This window comes from Melozone crissalis, unplaced genomic scaffold (assembly GCF_028551555.1).
Source record: "Melozone crissalis strain CALT ecotype California unplaced genomic scaffold, PUWL_Pcris_2 ptg000018l_1, whole genome shotgun sequence".
Lineage (NCBI taxonomy): Eukaryota > Metazoa > Chordata > Aves > Passeriformes > Passerellidae > Melozone > Melozone crissalis.
The window spans coordinates 21827249-21848039 of record NW_026535796.1 but is presented as its reverse complement, the minus strand read 5'-3'; the positions used below and the strand labels follow the sequence as shown (position 1 = coordinate 21848039).

The 20791-nt window shown below is 41.8% G+C and overlaps 1 protein-coding gene across 3 annotated transcripts in view; it reads left to right on the top strand.

Annotated features, from left to right (window-relative positions):
- The window catches only part of RGS6 (regulator of G protein signaling 6), a 258312-nt gene that overhangs the window by 174007 nt on the left and 63514 nt on the right, over positions 1-20791 (top strand). For 2 of the 3 annotated variants that reach the window (XM_054276395.1, XM_054276396.1), the window contains exons 4-7: positions 13842-13892; positions 15281-15387; positions 17680-17731; positions 20163-20227. The exons of the other annotated variant lie outside the window; for it this stretch is intronic. In XM_054276395.1, the coding sequence (XP_054132370.1) occupies positions 13842-13892; positions 15281-15387; positions 17680-17731; positions 20163-20227 (275 nt within the window). The remainder of the gene's footprint in view (positions 1-13841; positions 13893-15280; positions 15388-17679; positions 17732-20162; positions 20228-20791) is intronic. 3 annotated transcript variants of the gene reach the window in all.

Here is a 20791-nt window from a genome sequence, read left to right as displayed (position 1 = left end):
GTTTTTTTATTTGTAGTGGGACACTGAAGAGGAAAGCTGGAGATGCTGTGATTGTATCTTATCATGTTGGATACTGGGAGGGTGTGTTGAAGGATGAGGATAAGTCATTGCCATGAGAGGAGTTTCTTTAAGAAGTAGGTCAATAATTTGTCATGCTGTACTGCACTTTATAATAAGGCTGTCATCTCCACATCTGTGACATGACTCTCTATGTGTTTTCAAATTTAAATGCATGAAAGACACCCTCATGACTATAGGAAGCAAATATCATTTCTTGCTTTTACCTCTTCTCTCACCAGACCAGCTCCTGGCAGCAAATTGTTGGTTCAGCCATGGTCTGGCAGCCTTTGCTTGCGTTTTGCTGCAAGTGTGATCAGAGCAATGAAGGGAAGCTGTTACTTGATTGGGTCCTTGGTTTTAAATTTGCATGACCTTGTTGTAGTCTGATCATGTTTGCACAAGACAGTCTGTGAGTAAGCTGGTGACAGAATGTAAATATTGCTCTTTCAATTTGTTCTCTCCAGTTGGAAACAATATTCTGAGTTACCTGCCTTGGGACCTACTGTAGTTTGCTCTGAGAATAGTGTTAGCAAAATTTGCACAGCACTGACAGGTTTCAGTCTATGAAAGTAAAACCAGAAATGAGCTTTTACAGGGCAGGGATTCTGCACAGGAAAGTAGGACGGGGGAACTTTATTGGCAGGAATTGGTATTAATGTTCAACACTATGAAGTGGCAAGGCATTTTATGTTTTCACAGTGTTAGGTAAACATCAATTCATTAATCTTTACAGCTCTCCTGAAAGACTCTACACTTTGTTCAGCCATGTATTTGTCTTTCAGGAATATTATATGTGGTCTGACCCAAGCCATACAGGAATGTACCAGAATGAAAGTTTGGCTATCTTTGATGAAGCTCAAGTACATCTGGTAGCAGAAAAGAACTTTGCCATTTTTTATGTTTCACATTCAGGTATATGTATGGACTGTTACAGAATTCAGTGAAAAGCATGTGCACATATCTTAGATTAAAATTTGACCATTTAGATTTCGTAAGCAAAATTTATTTTTGGATACCTGTCATTGTTTTCAACATCTATGTTCTTTTTCCTGGGGTCTATTTTCTACAGGCTTATCCTCTTGCTTCTTGTATATTTTCTCCATTGACTTCTATTACTCTTTCTCTCTTCTAACTTGTCTCTTTACATGCAGCATAAGCTAATGGAGTGTGAACAGGCTGAGAAGTTCATTTCAGAATAAATCACTATGTTGGACAGAATCTCCTGAGCTTGTGAGATAGCACGTTAGTATAAAGTGACCTGACCTGCTTTCCACTGGCTTCATCAGAGTTGTGTCAGTGCCATCAGCAGTGCAATTGGTACAATACCAACACAGTTGGTACAATACCCAAAATGCTGGATCCAGCAAGGGCAGGAGCAGGCACAGCCTGCCCTGGTGGGGCAGCATGATTGCAGCTGTCTGAAGAAACTCGGCAGTTTTTAACCAAGGAATATGAGGTGTGGTCAGACTTATTCTACACACATTACTGTGTGGAGGAGGAGGAAAGACAGTTCTTTTCCAGAATAACTCTGGGTTGCAGACTTTGTAATTTTATGTTTTCATAGAAAAATAAATGCCACTTGGGATGCCTTTGCTATGTCAGAGTTAATTTGACCTGTAATTTTTTATATGGCCTTTGGAAGGGTATTTTGTACTGAGATCAATGTAGTATATGCGCATATTCACTATTCTTCCACTTAATCTGGTGTCACTAAGTTACCTTGCTTTTTGTACAGTGGGATTTCTGGTCCCAAATCCTCCAAGCATAATTTTCATGCTTGTTCTTGCAGAGGGGACCATACAATTTACAATCCAGCAATTATTGTGTTCTGAGAAGGGATTATATGAGTATACAGAGACAAAGTCATGGATTCCTGCATTTTTATCTAAGCTTTAGTGCTTGCTTCTATGTGACAAAACATTTTGTTAGAGAGAATTTACTTCTTTATAATTTTTTCCCCTCAGTTTAACATGATCTCTTTTTGGATCTGACTTCCTTTACTTGTTTTTATTGCATTGCTTTGCAGAAAAAAATTGCTGTAATACTTCCAAAATTTATTTTTCTTCTTCAAAACTTTTGTTCTTCAATAGATTCTGTAACTTTTGCTTCTTACGTTTCCCCTCTCTTGATTCAATTCATTCATAAGGTCATAGCTTTAACCCTTTTGGGTGGCTAACCTGTTTTAAATGTTTTATTTTCATCTGGGAGAACAAAAGTTCAGGTTACAGATATTCAGCCATATGGGTTTTCTTCTTGTGTGCAGGCTTTGCCTTTGCCTCCCCAGTGCAACATAAGTGAATATGTTTATAAAAGACAAGGTCTATATAGTGCAGTAAAATGCTCAGCATTCCCACTATGTCCTGCAAACATTTCCATGTGTACCTGACTTTGTTCTGGGAGCAGGCCAGTGAGCTGGCTGTGCTGGGACAGGCGACTGCTTGCCAGCTCTGCCAGGCCAACGGGACAGTGACCTGAGTGCTGTGTCTTTGTTGTCATCTTTCTCGGAGATTTGATGACTTGTTGAGTAAAAAGAGGACATTGCACATCTGAATGTGTTCCTCGCGAGCACGTGGTCCTAGGGTGAAAGTGAAAAATCAGCAAGGTATTCCCCTACTCTGCCTTTGCATGCCTGCTTTCAGATACAACCTGATAGTGTGACCTGTTGGATTTTACTGGTTTATTGTAATTCTGTGTCTTGATTGCCTGTAACCTTTCCCTCTCACCTCTCTTCCGTTTGAGTGACTACAGTGGTCACAGCGTTCCTCTCTCTCTGCTGTGTCTCCCGGGGTGTGGAGAGGAGAGGACAGTCCCCGCTTCTTTCCGCCTGGAGTCTGCGTTTGCTTTCCCTACCTCCGAAATCGGTCACACCTGAACACGATGACCGCACTTACAAGAGCGGCGCGCTCTCCATCTGGTTTTCCAGCGGCCTCGCCTCCCATTCCGTGGGCAACACCACCACCTCCCGGCCGGCCCCGGCCCCGGCCCCGCGGCTGCCCTGGGGCGGCATGCGGCCTGAGCTGAGCCTCCCGCCTGCCTCGGGCAGGAGGAGGGAGGATGCACAAAAGGTGAAACAAGGGAAGGAGCGACATGCATTTTAAATGAGAAAGTGGTCTGAAGTGAGAATGATCTGAACGCCTCGGAAGAATGTTTGTAATACCGATAAAGGTTTGTTTTCGCCGCAATGAGCGTTGATTTGCCATGACATCCAGGTGCTGCGGTCCGGGCTCCGCGGCCGGTGCCCGGCACTTTGGGAAGCAGGTTTCCACCAGCCGTCATCCCGCCCGTAGCCCGCCCTTGGCCGCCCCTCGGCCCCGCGCGCTCCCCGCGGCCGCCATGGCACTCGGGCGCGCGGCCGGCGCCGTCCGTGCTCGCGCAGCGCCCCCTGGCGCGGCCCCGCGGCATTGCGGCTCAGCCTGAGGCGGCCGCGGCGGCTGCGAGCGCACGGGCCTAGTGTGGACGCCAGGGAGGTGTATTTGCTTCTACTTTATTTTTCATTTCAGTGTTTACAGGATGACTTTTTAATTTTTTTTTTTCTAGAGTATTTACATTGTTGTAGTTTCTACAGTCACTCGTGAAACTACTCTCTGAAAGTATTTTGAGAGTCTCCCAGGAGGTCTGATTAATGAAAATAGGTAACAAGACCTTATGGAACACAGTGTTGGTGGACTAAGAAGAAGCTTTAGCTTTACATAGAAAGGATTTTGAGCTTTACTATTTGGAAACTAAAAGCAGCATGCATGTGTTTTGCTGCACTGCAAAGGCTGTTATGTGCAGATCTGCCCAGGCAAACTGCTGAGAAGCACTGTGAGGTCCGAGGATGTTCCTGCCACACTCACCAGGACATGGCTGAATCCGGAGTGCACAGAGCAGCTGAGGTATATCCCATTGTGCCCAGGGATATACCTCTAGAGACCCAAGCCAGACTGGGTTTGTCAAGAGTCTGTGGCGGTGATAAAACACCCTGATGCTCACGAGGTTTCCAGAAAGATGTGAGTGCAGCTGCTGGGTCTCAGACCAGGGCACTGTTGGATGGCAGTAGGAAAGCAGCAGCACTCTCAGACGTGTCCCACTGCTGGCAGGTGTTGCGCCACAAAGCTCTCTAACAGAAGAGAGCTGCTCTGATCCAGGCTTTATCAAGGCTGCACTTTGCGCTTGGGTAGTGCCAAACACACAGCTGGGCCCGTCCTGCTTCCAGTACCTGCTGCTATCAGAAGCCATTGCTGCTTTGGAGCAGCCCATCAACTATTCCAACTCCACAACCATGCTTACATCGAAAAGAGTTAAATAAAATGTTGGTCTTCAAATTCTTGGTGAGAAAGAAAAAAGAAGTACAATGTTTTGCTGCATTGTCTCTATCTTAGAATGAAAACAAAAATGCTTTCTAAAATCTGTAGACAGATAAGATACATGGTGTTTTGACATTAGATTCAATTATTCAAACGGAATGGCAGTATTTCAGTGCAGCTTTCAGCTTTTCAAAATGTTTCTTACTTTCAGAGGTTATTTGGTAAAATAAACTTGAAGGGTATATCAGGCAGGAAATGTAATTTCTAAATATAGATTTTAAAGAAATGGTGGTGTTTACTGCTTGTGTTATGTACATCCTTAGGAAATCGATCAAATGTAAGAAAGAACAAATAATTTACTTATTTTGAATTTGTTAATTATGGGCAACTGATTTTTGTTTTCACTGTCATCATTAAATTGTTCTGCGCATTTAAAATTCCCACTGTTACATATCTCTGCCCAAATGTGAAATGCTGGAACAAGCTGTTGCCAGCAAAATCAACTACGCCTTGCCAGTAGAAGTTCCTTTTAACACATGGCTTAAGGAGCCCGGTTTAAAATAAGGCCTCTAGTGTTAGTGCCAATATTGTCTCTTTGTTTTACATGGCATGTAGTAAATTGTCAGCATTTACTACAGAGTTATAATTCACTTGGCTTTACCGTTGACTAAAAGAAATTACATGTGCTACCTTAATCCTGGTGGAGAATTGTCCTTGTTTGACTGCTGCACCAGTACAGAGCTCCAGTGAGGCCAGCTGCACTCCAGGGCAGCATAACCTAACCCTAGGCAGAGCAGCAGAAGCAGCCCTGGGCTAAGGCAGGTTCAAAGGAAAAAGCTGTGGAGGGAGCCATGTGTTTGGCAGTTCTGTGTTCCCCTTGTCATGCCTTTTGCAGCTGCAGTGTGCCTGGAGCTCTGGGCTTTGTGCTTTTCAGAACCCTAACCCTACATATGATGATCACATGTGATTGAATGATCTAGCAGGAAAAGGGGTGGGAAATCTGTCCAATACTGATTATTTTATGAATGATGAACTCTTGGAGGAAAGAGAGTTACAGACGTTGGGTCATTTAATGTTCCAGATAATGTGTACTGCATCACTGCAAGCACTCTGTGGGGTTCTCAACCTTTCCTAAAGAACACGAGGGGGGAAAAAAGTAGCAATGTGTTAGGAGGAATTTGCTTTCTTAGAAAATTTGATGAAGGTAACTATGCTTCTCTGTAATAGAGATCACAGATGATCATGTTGCTGCAGTTAACACACAAATGTGTGATCCTGGGAGAAATCTGTTGTCACCAGGGCTCTGTAGGAGATTTAAAAATTGCCTTTTGCTGACAGAATTACTGCAGAAATTAATAGGAATCTGGCATAGGTGAGTACTACAATTCCAGATCTCTTAGTAAATAAATATTTTGTGCCAAAATCATTAAAATGCTGCAGCTTTCAGAGTACTTTGCTGTCTTGCACCACTTGGTGACCTTTACACCTTTGCAGGGAAACTGTTACAACACTGGTGAGGGAAAGGAGGACCTTGATGTAACAGCCTTTAAAATTCAGTTTGTGAATGAGGATGTGGTGTGAAGTGACCTGATAGTCACATGCTGAAATACACCAGTTGCCTTCTACATTTTATCAATTTTCTTGTTTTCTGGAGAAGCAAATTAGCTATTAAAAATACTAATATATTATTGAAATGACAGAAACATTGCATTTAATTTAAAGGCTGTTCACATCAATGGAAGTAAAAATGTTTCATCCCTAACAAGGTCTAACGCAGGAGTCTTCAAAAGCCTCGATTCCAGCAGTGCTCAGGGTTGCTTCCTTTGCTGTTTTGTTGCCAAATCATTTTGACAACGTGAGGAGCAGCGCCTAAACATGACTATATGGCAGAGAGCCAAATTGCTAAGCTGTATGAGCCACTTCAGTAGTCTGACTAATGCAAAGGCAGAGCACCTGGAAAAGCAGCTGGGAATTTATGACCAATTGTAGGTGTACAGGTGCATCTCAACACATCCACAGTTCTTAGTGATTTGTAAAAGGTGGTAATTTCAGATGCTGTTACTAGTGCTGCTGGGAGTGCAAGGTGCCCCTTTCCTGCCTCTTGTATACCTCTATAAGGGTTCTCGAGGCAATGTGCTCATCTTCTGTGGGTGTTATAGGAGCTATGGGTTTGAATGACACTAAGCGTGCTAATTCTTTTTGTCTTGCAATTTCCTCCCATACTTGTAGTAACAGCAATTTGATATGGGGTTGTATTTGAGGAGAGAATAAGATTTGGGTACAGGTCACACGGTCTATCTCTAATTTAGGCCAAATTCTAGCCAAGTGTAGCAACAGCAGTGGGGATTGCACTGGGGTTATGGTATATCCTGGCTTCCGGAGAGTGTGTGCATTCAGGTTTACCTGCATGTTTGTTGATGCCAGGCCTGTCTTCAGGTAGCACATGATGGCAGCTCAGATTTTCTAAGTCAGGTGTGGGGTGTTTAGCACAAATAAATCAGTGTGGCTGCCCTGTGCTAAGGCCAGGGCTTGGCATCTCTCAGTGTGAGCAAAGGCCAGCGAGGGTGAAGGTGCTGAGTGTTAGGTGTGAGGGCTGGGCTGACGTGACACAGCTCTGTCAAAGTGCAGTGAGAACAGCACTGAGGCTGGTGTAACACCAAACCCGTTATGAGCTGGGCAGGTCAACTGGAAAAAGGCCCTTTCTGGTATCACTTTTTTCCAGTTGAGGACCTGGTTTAAGCTGCCCTGGCAGACCTCTTTCACTGGGATCAACTGTGCATCCATTAGGGGGTTTGCTCACTCAGCCTTACTGTCACCACTGTAGAGCAATCATTTTAAATGCAGGGCTCTTGGTGAGTAGCATCCTTCTGCTCCTCAGCATGGCTGCTTGCTTCTAGGTTTTGGTGATGGGAGGGTATTGCCATGTCTTTGGGCATGTCCCTGCTATTTTCTCTCGTGCCTCGTGAAGCTACCCGAGCTATTTTTAGATGGGCAGCCTTGTAAGGAAAGAAGTCTAGCTGTGGTAGCTCTGAGCTCTTAAGATCTAATTCATCTTTGTTACCTGAGTAAATTAGCCCTCACAGAGCTCTGCACCATCATGTCATTTATTGATTCCTGCTTAGTGAAAATCTTCCTCTACAGGTCTGCATTGTGGAGGGAGTGTGCTCTTTGGTACCCTGACCAATATGATGACAAGGCAAAAGTCCCTCTGAATAACAGGTCAGAGGAAGGAGATATTAACAGGGTTGAAAGTACACAGGAATTTGGATTTTGCAATTCTAAACCTCCATCTTTCAAATATTGTGTTCCACCTTCCCACCAAGCCTCATTCTTACTTCACATAGAGTACTGTGTTTTAAATTGTTTTATTACAAGAAAAGTAAACTGTAAATTCAAGATCTCAAGTTTACAATGAACAAAAAGACTCCTTAGAAACTTTGGCTGCTTTATCAAAAAGGGGTGACACTCCTGCTGCAAATGGTCATTAATAATTCACAAACAAGATTTAAATTGAGTATAGCATAAAGGAAAACTGCTATTGCTAGAAGCTCTGAGCTGTTGTAGCTTTGATGATGCTCCTTAAGCTGTTGTAGCTTTGATGATGCTCCTTGCTGACACTGAGTGGTGCAATTACCACATGCTGATGAAGGAGAGCTGCAATTACCACATTTTCTGAGTCAACTGAGACTCAGATTGAGCTATTTTTTTAGTTGGCATTGGTATTTATTTATATACTCATTTAGGTAAATTTTATAAAACATTTCATCAGTATTTGTGGCAGAATACTAGAGAGAGACCTAGGTGTTCCTTTTTTCCCCCCCACCATAAAAATGGTTGCTTTGTGTTACATCCCTACTGTGAGTGGGGATGTTAATTTGTTTATTTTTGTAAGCCCAGTGGTAAAAGTGGGCATAATTAACCTTTTGTCCTAGATTTACCAAGGACTCAAAACTGGTTGGGGAAGGACCCAAGACATTATTTTCATTTAACAGTGTGATTGCTATGATTAGCAGCATGAAAAGCAGCTTGAGTGTCTGCTCGTACACCTGTGCATGTATTTTTATGTCATTTCAACTGCTTGTGATCTTTTTTTCTCTTGCTTTTCTTATAGAAATATTTAAAGATTGCTCTGAGTTCAGGAGCAAATTGTTTAGAAAATTTGGTGCTAAAATGGGTTCATCTATTTTCAAGAATGAAGTGACAGGAAGGGGGACATATTTTTACTCTTCCAACAAAAGGCTATCTAGACTGTGAGTTTGGAGGTGATTGACATCAGAGGCCAGGCATGTGGTTTGTTTGCCCATGAAGTGTGTAGATAAGATCTAGGAAGAAGATGAACATTCACATTTTTCATGGGAAAAAAACCAACAAAACAAACAAACAAAAAAAACCCTATCCCAACCAGACTGAAAACCTCCCCCTGCCATGCAGAAGTACTTAATATATTTTTAAACCATCAAAATATGTTCAGAGAATACTAGAGTTACAGTAATACTGAAAAAAAGACAGGAAATAGCCAAGCAATCTTCTGTATCCTTCTGTATACAGATATGTATAACACATTTTCTCATGGTTTGGTCAGGTGGTATTTTAAAATGTTTTTAAGACCTCACTTGCTTCATTGATACTATCTGTCAGTGCAGTGTGAGGCTGTGAATGATCTGAGATCCAGGATAACCCACCCCATCAGCTGATGGCAGCCAGTGGTCCGGGCTCAGCTTAATAAGTCCCATGAGACAGGACAAGCTGTAGTCCTTGGTCGCTGGTGCCACACCTGACCACACGAGGTGTCTCATGTCAAATCCCTGCAGAGCTCCACTCATCAGTGCTTGTCAGCTCTGCCATCTCAGGGCACAGCAAAAAGGCAGTTGTCTTTCCAGGCCTAAAAAGACAAATAGAGATACACACATTTGCTGAGGTTTCAGAAATACTCCTATAATTTTTATTTGTATACATACACATGTGTACAGGTGTAGGCCTTGTCAGGGACATGTTTGGTCTGTTGGGTGACAAGCAGACCTCAGTGGTCCCTGTACCTCAGAACCAGAGGTACAGACTCCACTCCAGGCAGCAAATCTTTGGAAGTATTTCAGGATGGTGAGTTGTCCTGTCTGCCTTTGTCATTTCAGCATGTAAAAGATGGGCAAATCTTTCTTTCTGCATTTTCTGGAAGAGGTAGAACAACACAGGTTGAGTAGACACAGTATCAAATACAGGGGTAGTGATCACCTCACCAACTGCATCTTGCCAATGGCCCCACACCTTGTGAATTTTTTAAGTTAATCTTTCAGTGTCTTACCACTCATTTGTCATGTTGACAGGCAATGGCAAGCAGAGTATGCTAGCTACTAATATGGGGTCACTGAGGCTGAAGAGAAAATGCAGAAAATAGCAGTAAATATAAAACTGCAGCTCTGTCTCTAAACACGTAGCTGGATAAATGGCCATTGTGAATATGTTTGCAGGTAGAAATACAGCTATTCTGTTGGTGTTAAGCAACTTCAGCTTCAAAGAAGAGCCTAAGGCAAAAAGATATGTTTCATTATAGATGAGGAGGAAATAGGTGTTCAGAGGATGTTGGCTATTCTTGAACTGAGCATTTTGACTCAGAGGAAATGTAGATGTATAGAGAGGAGCACAGAGAAGATGGAAGCTGTTTCTCTGCATGGATTCGGTAACACTTCCTGTTATGAAGACATGACCAACTGTTTGTTTTCAGAGGATTTCAAATGCCCTGTTAGGGTACAGTGGAAATATATCAGAGTCAAGGGTTTTCCTTGGGTGCCCTCTGAAAGAGCTTGTGAAATGTGAGAAAATGCCTTCCTGGGAAGATGAGTTACATGTGGACCATATACCTGGCTTAATCTAAAGGAGAGGTGAAGATGATGTTTTCTTGAAGACTTACAGATAGAGGTATCCGTGTCTTGGTCTGGCAGACAACAATGTTGTAAAGAAATCATTCCAATCTTCACTGTGTCTTAGAAGGATAAATCTAAATTTTCTTATTTTAAGAAGGGCATAAGTAGTATTTCTAGGTGGGCAAAAGCAGGTTGCAGTGATAGAAACAGCCACAAGCAAATGCAAAGCCATTGTGTAAGGGTAACCCTGAAAACTGAAGGTGTTACGGTAGATGACAGAAAAGTTTTCAATATGACTGAATATTAATTAGTGACATGGCTATTAACGATGACAGTAATTAACAGAGGAAGGAAAGACTTGTCATTGTCCAAAGGGTGAGTAATCAGTCTTGGCAGGTGATAAATAATGGTTCAGCAAGCTCAGCAGAAAGATAATCTGTCTGCCTCAGGACAACTGGAGAACAGCTATAACATCTTCCAGGCTCTTGGCAGCATTCAGGAATTACTTCATGTTTTTAACAGAGACAAATTAAAATTCCTGATCTCAACTGCTGCTTATATTCTGGAGTGGCTGATCACAGGAGTTCTGGTTGAGTCAGTGCCTTCAGTTTACTTACCCCTTTAAACCTTTCCTGCCCACATAAACCTTTCTTTTGAGGGGTCAGAGACTGGGGAGCCAGCATTCAGCATTACTTCAGATTTTCATTGTTGTTTGATGGAAATTGAATAGATTCCTCAGAAGTGTCCTAGAGCTGGGACATGATCATTCTATGTTAAAATGGAGTGGGACTTAGTCCTAAATCAGGAACTACATGTTCCTGTACTGGAAAGGGAAATGATCTGGAAGGGAGATCATGCAGAAACCAGTTCGCCTCCCATGGCCAATGCGATACTGTAGATGATTGTCAGGTATCAGGTCTCACGTCACTTGGGAATACAATGCCTAAGAGATCACTGCAAGCCTGTAAGGAGAGACCAAAATCAGGAGAAACGGTGGATTTTTTTTGTTTAGGGGATGAACTGAAAAATCAAGAAAGATTCTGGTTTCACTTGAACCAAGAGCATTTTGTGAGGTTTTGTTTCTGACAATACAGAAGCACTACAGTTTGAATCTTCTTGAATTAGTTTTCTAACCATAAATGTTGTACTCTGTCTTCAAAATCTTTTTTTGTAAAAGGTAAAAGGGCACACTCGTGTTTATAAAATACACTATTTTATTAACAAACTTGTCAAAACAACATGGCTCTGAACATATTCCCCATATGTTATTCTGCTAACAGCGTTCACTAGATGCCTTTTCGCAGATAGTTTTGCACCCCTTGTACATATTTTTCTGAATAAATTTATTGTTCAAGAAAATGACGTGACCTTGGGATTCATCTGGCATGATAGTTTTAGTAGAGAAAAGAAAATGCTGGCACCATTGCCAGAGGCACTGATTTGCTGTTCTACAAGGTACTGACTGCAGTTTTGGTGAGCTCAGTTCAAAGAAGCTGATTTAAATTTGAGAAGTTGCTGAATGGTATAGGGAGAGACCACCTTAAGAGGACATAGGAAGAGTTGGGTTGGTTTAATGAGGTGGAGACAGAGAGACAATGTGTCAGCCCTGCATAGAAACACTCAGGAGAAACTGTCAAGGAGGAATAATAATTATTTTCCTTCAATCACAATACCGTTATAAAATACATATAAATTGCACATTAACAAACTTAGGTTGTGAAGTTAGAGGAAGAGTTTAATCTATTTAAAAAAAAGGTTGGAATAACTTTCCAGATAGAGTAGTGGCAACTGAAAATGCTCCTAGGTGAAGTTGGGAGGTGTGGAGAATGACCATACTGCTGAGAATACAAGATCGTGAGATTGATCCTTTAGTATCTGGTTTGCCTTCGAGGCAGGTTGAGACAATGCCCAGCTGCTGGTTGTTGACCACATCTGCTTGCCCAGTATATAAGTGAAATCAGATGCTTTCCTGATCTTCAGGAGCCCTGCTGATTCCCTGCAGGGGACAGGTCTGTTGTTTCATCTGCCTTGGGTGGAGGATGAGGTAGGTCAGGTTCATATTGCTGCCTGCTGCTGAAGCCTGTCTGAATGGGTTTGCTGGTGCTCTTTGTAGTGTTCTGGATCAACTTCTATTGCCAGGGGAGTGGGAGCTGCTGTCCCCTTCTGTGTGGGGTAGAGCTCATGTTTCTAATGGGAATTTCACCTGTATGGCAGAGTCAGACCTGCAGATGATTGCAGGGACCTGAGGCACTAGCAGTACCTGTTGTGTCTCTCTGTGGCACATTGTGACTCCTGGCCTTTATTATATCTAAGGTTTGCTAGGGCATGGGGATGGTTTGGGCTTGTGGGAAGAAAAATGTTCTTCTGGAACAACCATGGTAATTGTGCTGCTCCTGAAGTCCCATGAGTTCAGAAGTGCTCCACACAAATCAGATCCTCTGGGATTTGTTTTGTAGGCCTGAACCAGTTTGGATGGGGCTTTGAGCAGCCTGGTCTAGTGGATGGCATCCTTGCTCATGGAGGGGAGTTGGAACTGGATATATTTAGGTGCCTTCTCGCCCAAGCCGGTCTATGATTCTATGAAGTGTTACTGGGGCTATTAGCCTACTGTATGTGAATGCAAATATTTCTGTGGAAATTGACTGTATGCTGAGAAGGGTTTGATGTTATGTCTGCATCCAGACATGGCATTGTTAGGTTGTGATGAATGCTGTTGCAACTTAGTATGGGCTTTCCATATTCCATCCAAGTGTCTTTGCTGATTGCTTTTGACTTTGGAGAACTCCATTAGCTGATTTGTACACACCATTATGTCTAATTTTAAGCTTAACTTTCTGAGTATGTGATTTAAATAAATTTTGCTGCCCTGCCATGATGTATTTTGGTAACAGGCCTTTCTACTGAACAGTGACAAGTTTTCTGCTTCTGTGATCTCCATGCAAGCAACAGAGGTTGTATACGTGCAGAGGATCAATCCTAGAGAATTTGATGTTCTTTTTAAGATTGCAACAACTTTCATTGTACTGGATGGGCCCTGAAAATCTAATGAACTTCCTGATGGATATTAAAGGCTTGCTCCTTCCAATCACCATTCAGTTTGTGTGATCACCACAAGGTGACCACTCACAGGGCCTGTGATTACAGGCTCTCTGAATACCACCTCTTTCTCAAAGACATTGCTTGTCTTTGATATAAGTAAGGCCCTCCTATCTGTTTTTGACTGATGTTTCAGTTTTATACATTTACATGTTACAAGTGTGAGGTGCCAGTAGATGCTCCTTCGTTTCCTTGCTAACCTGTGCCTGCAGAAACTTATCTCTGTATGCTGAGGTGAGAAGAAAATGAGAGAGAACAGTTACAGTGAACCATTAGACTAATATCTGACTTCAGGTATATCAAGTCTGCTGTTGCACAGAAAGCCCCATGGGATTTAGTACCTGTCAGTAACCATGTAGCTGCAGTGTGGCACAAGAAGGAAAAACATTCTGAAACCTCAGTGGAAATAAAAAGCAAAATGGAATAAAGTTCATGCCAGTTCTATTGCATCTATCTTAATATTATCTCTCTATAGAGCACACAAACCCTGTGGTCTCGGTGTCTAACGCTTTCTTAAATTTTTGTTCATTTGTTTGTTAAGGTTCTGATATTGTGCAGTGGCTTATGAAGAACCTCAGCATTGAGGATGCAGGTAAGGTGACCACAGCTGGGGAGAAATGCTCCATCTGTATTGTTTGTGCCATTAGACAGTAAATATTATATTGCTGCAGCCTAAAATGGCAGTGAAAGTACATGGTTGATTTAAACATTGGAGAGAAGAAGGAGGAAAAGAGTTAAGAGTCAACATCTTAATTAAGTCTAATGCCTTATACTGCAACACACTGAAATACTATTGCAGGAATTTTAGCCTGTCTGTGAAACTGTTGCTACCTACAGAAGACTGATTGATTTTAGGTTTTGTTCCTAGACTTCAAAAAGAAGTTGGTGGACGTGGTGTGGTTAAGCAGGCAAATGCAGCGTCAAGTTTTCATGGTGTGAAGAAAGGTAGCCTCCGCTGACAGGACATAGTGCCTGTGTCATTCTTGGCCAGGGTCATAGAATCTGATAATGGCTTTTAATTTATCAAAAAAAGCAAACGGATAAATGGATAATCAGCCATAAAGAATGATCAGTGCATGGGCACAGTCCAAATAGTTCACTCTTCAGAGAAACCAAAATCATTTAGTCAAGTGAAGACCTATTGAGAAAAGGGGAAGAAAAGATCTGCAGGTCCAGAAGTTTCATTTCCTTTTCAGGAAAGGAAAAAAATCCAGGCTCTCACCTACCAGTTCTTAAGCTGCCTTACTGTCACTGTGTTAAAACAGAGATACAGGCAGTGTTGAGTCACCCAGCAGGGCATCTCTGTATACACATCCCTTCTTATGAGTCCTGTCAAGTCCCAAATTGGAATTTCAGCTGCGGACAACAGCTTTATTAGCTATCTGGACATGCACAAGCAGATGATTTTTCAACACTGTGAAAGATGATGCAGCTTTTGGTAGCTGACATTGCTTGAAAATCTGCACAGATGGGCCTCTTCATTGGGGAAGGTTGCCTGGGCAGCGCTAGGATATGTAACTCCCCTTTGCAACATTTTCTCTAACAAAGGGCAGTGCTACAGTGTGAGGATGTGTCTTTATGAATAAATATCCTGCTAATGAACAGGTGCTGCAGGTGCTTTTTGAATTTGGTAGAAGCAAGTGAAGTTCACTGACAGAATAGGCTTCTTGTCAGCTGTCACCTGTAGTGGATAATGTACTTTGAAATTAATTTCATACTCTAGGGCTGGACTGGTATGTGCATTTTGTTAACAATAAACTAACGGGTTAAACATTTGAGCAGTGCTTCATCTGTATTGTAAGGCTGATTTTTGCACCCCTGCTTTACAGGGTTTGGCTGAAAGTAGTAGGGATGTGGTGTGGATACAGAGGCATGTGGGCACCAGATTTCACGAGTCATCACCAGAGCTGCAACCGAAAGCAGAGAAATGTGCAGTGCATGTCTTGTTGACACATCCCTGCTGTTTTTTCTCTTTCACAGGGGAAGCAATACACTTGGGAAGTCTTATTGCTGCACAGGGTTACGTCTTTCCCATCTCAGACCATGTCCTCACCCTTAAGGATGACGGGACGTTCTATCGTTTCCAGGTTGGTGAGCACCCTGACCCCCTTGTGGCCCCTTCTTCTGTCCCTGCAGTGATACTGCTGAAATCACCCACTCTTTACACCTAAGCAGCTATTAGATCTATGAAGCCAGGGATTGAAGCTATCTTTGTAGAGGCCCTAGGAGAGGTTAAGTCCCTTCAAAACAATTTGCTTTAGAATCCCAAATCACTCTCATCTACCTTCTGACTTAGTTTTTTACATAAATGAATGGCTATGTCTTGTGACTCTTTTTGATACCTGAATTCACAGCTGTTTTACTCAGATTTGAACCAAACCAGGAGAAAGAAGATGGCTTTCAGGTTCTAACTCTGATGCAGAATTAAGTAGCCATTCTCCTGTGCAAAATGGACCAGGGCACACTTAGGAGCTGGACATTCAAGCTTTGGCACAGCAAAAAATTCAAATGTTTGTCATCTCTTGCTTACAGATTGTTGTGGGAGAGGGCAAGCTTAAGGCTTTGGCTCTTCTACAAAGGATGTGTAACATTGGCAATCACCTAAACTGGGACATCTCTATCCCTCAATGTTCCTGTGCCTCCAGATGTCCTGAATTTTTTAAGCACCCTGTGCTTGAGTTCCATACCCTGTCCAAAATCAGCCACTGTCAGCTCACTAGATAACTGAGTGCTTGTGCTGCAACAGCTCCTTCTGAACTGATTGTATAACTTTAGAAGAAGCAGTAAGTCTAAACTTGGAGTCCTACTGCCTCATCCTGCTGGCTGAATTTGTGTTTTTCTGTTACATTGTCTCAGCCAGCTCCCTTATCTTTCCTGTCACCTCTCTTCTGTTCACCCTCTTGTTCCTCCTTTACATTATTTTACTCTTTTTTAGCTTTTATTTGAAAAGCCAGTTCTGCTCTTTGCATCTGATATTGCAGCTGCTCATGCCTACTGCTAATGTGGTATTGTGTTATCATATGTGACCAATGTCATGGTGGAAAAAGAAGCCCAGGAGATCACAGATGTCCTCTTATCTCACCCCACCTTCTGGTTGCAAGGCATCATTCAGGCTCAGTTTTTTCATTACAATTCCCTTTCTTTTCTGAAAGTCCTGATCCTCCTGTCATGTAAGACATAACAGAAGCAGGGGTAATACTGGTTGTCCATTTACCTGTATTTTTCTCTGTTTTAAAAGAATGGCATTATAAGAACTTGTCCTATGCAGTTTTCAGGAGCTACATTTCAATATAACTTAATTTCTTTTTATTGTTTTAAGCCTGTGTAAACCATATCATCAAACTGACTGCTTATTGACTTTTCTTTCCCTTGTCTTTTCTTACAATTTTTGTGTATTTTTGCCTGTTTTCATTTCCTCCAACACACCTCCTTAGCTGTTTTCTACAAAAATAACCTGATAGAATCATGCTTCTTTTCCATTACTCTCTTCTTGTTTCTTTCTACCTCAACCTCAGTCCTTCCTTTAAGAGTAGGTCTGTATCTTCTGAAATTCATAAGATACAGGTCAGTAGGAGCATTGAACCCTGTATTGTTTAAATCATCAATGTTTTCTCACTGTACTTTGGTGGAAGGATATTAACTCTGCGTGTTAATGTCCTATGCCCATCTGTAGCACTACAGCAGTAAAGCAATGTGTAACCAGTAAAGCATCAGTGTTCTGTAATTTATGTGATGACCGCTGTGTCATTTTTCATTCATGTTAAAACTGAAATACAGTCATATATAGCTTGTAGTTAATTGTAGCAACTGCAATATGCAGACCTGGATAGAAGACCAAAGCACTAAGTTTAGCAGGACTTCTGCTTTCAGAATGACTCTAAACAGCTGAGTTCTGACCTCTGCCATCTGTTACAACTAAAAAGGAAATTGTCTGCCAGCCACATTGGTAGCTACTCCAGAAAAGCAAGGGGTATATGTAGCATATAGATAAGACTACAAGGTTTCTCATGTGCTTAAAAAAATATATATATATATATTCAGATTGCTTGTGAATTCTTGGGGAAAGAGGAGGTTCTGGGGATAGTGGATAAGATGTCCACATTCAGATGAGCTGGCAACAGTGTCTGAAATTTCATCAGGACACTGGACATCCTCCACAAGATGTGCTTGCATTACAGCATCTCTATTTACCTGCAGTGAGGACCATTAAAGGTTTTTGCAGCATCCTCACTTTTAGTGTAATCTGTAGCAGTGTTTCCCCTGAGGGCAGAATCTGGGTGGTAGATTTTGTGATTCTTCTTTTTGAACTTGTATTGTTTTTCTGCATCTGAATCAGTTTTCATCTCTTAAATTACAAAAATGTATATGTTTCTTTGTAGGCACCATACTTTTGGCCTTCAAACTGCTGGGAACCAGAAAACACAGATTATGGTGAGAGCAGGATTGTTGCATTATAGAAAGTTAGTTTGTGATGTAAATAGTTGTCCTTCAAATAATTACTGTTGGCCACATACACCCTTCAAGTGCCAAGTTTCTTGTCAGATGGCAGCATCAGAGGCAGATGTGTGCCCATCTCAAATGCACAAACTGAAACCCTGCAGTGTCTCAAGCCCCTGGAGCTGTAGCCATTGAGCTTGGTGGGGCCAGGATTTTGCCATCCGTTGCCTTCATTCTCCCATAGCTCTGTTCATTTCAACAGGATTTGTGGCAAGCAGAATAGTGGTTCTTGGGAATCTTAAATAATACTAATATTGCTTTTGTGGGAGACTATCCTCTGATCTGTTGCTGAATCCATTATGTGGATCAATAAAATTTACTTCATCTGGGAACTTATCTGACTGATCAATAAACCAGTACATAATTAACAGCGGCCCATAGCTAAAAGTTCTCTGATACATGACATCAGACTTATTTTCTCATTTTTTTAAGATTACTAGATGATACGGTAAAAGAGAAGACTGAGCATGGTTTATGAGTTAATAAAGTGCAACATGGTGTTTTAAACATGTGAGTGCCTGCAGACAGGGATAATACATAAAGAAAATATGTCAGTGTTGTTATCTTTAGCTGTCTGCATGCAATAGTGCTGTCTCTGCCAGAACTGTGCAGCTTTCACAGTTAAATGATAAAATTAATTGTTGCATCCTCCTGGTGTGGCTTTGGAAGAGGAAGTGTATACATGTGTGCAGTCATAAAATGGGAGCTTCTGGAAGTCCTTTATCTCATAATCTAAGATTGGTTTAGAACTCCTCCCTGAATAATCAGTTTGAGTTTTTTTCTTTCCCGTGCAATAATTATTCATCATTATGGATTCTGGAAATCATTTGCTGGGGTGAAGAAGTAGCCTGCAATGGTGTGTGTCATGTGATAGTTCGTTTGCAGTCCTCATCTGCAGATGAACTAGACTTACATGTTTATGCTAGTGAGCTAATGGTTGATGAGAAAATGCGATGCTCTTTTGTATTTGCAAAAAAGATTTTCAGATATTACAGTCACCCTATATTACTGTGTGAGCTGTGTCTCATATGTATTCTTTAAATACCAGAAAAATAATGTGAAGAAGGAGGTTCTGGTTTTTTCCTGCAGTATCAGATAAATAATTGGTTTTGGCAGTCAGATTATTAGTCAGTTAGTCAGCACTGCAATGGCACTGAGTGGGGCAGTACACACCAAAATAAAACCCTCTGTGAGCTGACCCACAGCTGGACAAGCTTCAGCTGCATTAGCTGAGCCTTGTAGTGACAGATTTTCATCTGTCCCAGAAACCTCTAACATATGCTTATAATCAGACTTTGCATATCAGAGGCCTGTACAGATGGAGTCTTCCCAGGAATTAATCCCAAACTAGCAGTAGACCTAAATAAAACTGAAATCCCAGGATCACTTCATACTTTTATTATTTGCATGTGTCCACTTACAGGAGAGGAACTAACTTGCTAATGGCAGTTCACTGCCTTGCATGAAAAACCACTGTGAGGCAACTGACTTACTTCATTTGGTATCATAAGTGCTTTACAGAAAAAACTGCCCTTGAGATGTGTAAATATAAATGAGCTGGTCAGCTCTGGTTACAGTGCATAATACTGGCTCATTATATGAATGTTAAAATTACAGAAATGGCATGGAATAGAATTACATGAGTAGCACTGGTCCTCTATTAAGTTCAGACCTGACTGTATGCCCAGAGTGTGCTGTGGACCTTGTGTTTCAGCCTTTAATGGAAATGGGGTGCGCTTAGCAGATCCAGGTGGGGCTTTCCCAGAAGGCAGCCTGGGACTGGTTTGGTGGTGTGTGCTGGGCTCATCTTGACCCTCAGAATTCCAAACCATATCAGTTTCAGCAGCCTCTGCCTATAGCGATATGTGACAAGGCTTCTCTTTACCATTTGAAATGTGTAAGAATAAGAGGATGGAGCGTATTAAAAAAGGCTCAGATAATGCTTTTAAGATCTGGCCCATATTTCTGTTTTCACTTCAATATCCTGATTTATTTTTATTTTTTCTTTGCAGAAAAGAAGTGCAGGGATGGTCACTTTGTGACCTGCATATTCCCAAATTGCTTAGGGAACAGGTTGCTTATACTATATCTTTTACCAGACCCAGAAGCAATTGTGCCTTTCGTGGATATCTTGTTAGGTCCTGGCATCTGCTCCCAGCACTTTTAAATGAGATATCTCAGATGTTTAGGGCCTCTGAGATTAGTCGTAAGCAATGTCAGCTGGGTGTCCAGCCCTTTCATTCCTTGACTCATGTTGCTTTCTGATGAAAACAAACTGTCTATAGAATACTTTTTTCCTTCTTTTTTTTAGCTCTAGTACTAATAATCTCTCTGTAATTGTTTTCCATTCTGTTTCTCCCTTTAGCCATCTATCTTTGCAAACGGACCATGCAGAACAAAGCTAGGCTGGAGCTGGCGGATTATGAAGCCGTAGGTACACTGCTGCTAGAGTTTAAAGCTGGGGGATGCAGGGATAGCTTTGCTTGCCAACTGAATGCTGCCATTTTTTGGGGTCAGCTTTTACTGTATCTTTTTCTTAGTTGTCAGTACTGTGTGAAGGCTGATACGAAGACAACATCAGGAACAAGATTGATGAATGTCCCTGACTTTTCTGTGTCCCACATTAAAGCATCTGCTGTATAATGAACCCTTCAAGACTGGAGCAAATTTCACAGAAGTTTCGCTTGGTGTCCTGTTTTCAGTTAGGAAATCTTGGTTTATATAGGAGGTTTTAGCACAGGAAAATTATAGACTTTCAGGTGTACCACTGGGCAATTAAATTGTTAATGACACATTTTGTTACAAAAGTTCTCAGATATTAGAGTGGGAACATTTTCTATATGTCATATGAAAAATATCACTGAACTTTATTTAGAGCATGTTTTCTGATCTGGAATTACTATCAATAAAAACATCTCAAACTTTGGTGTCGGGCTGCAGGGTGGAGAGGAGTGGGAAGATGGAGGCAGGAGGGGCAGGGCTGAGTATTTCTTT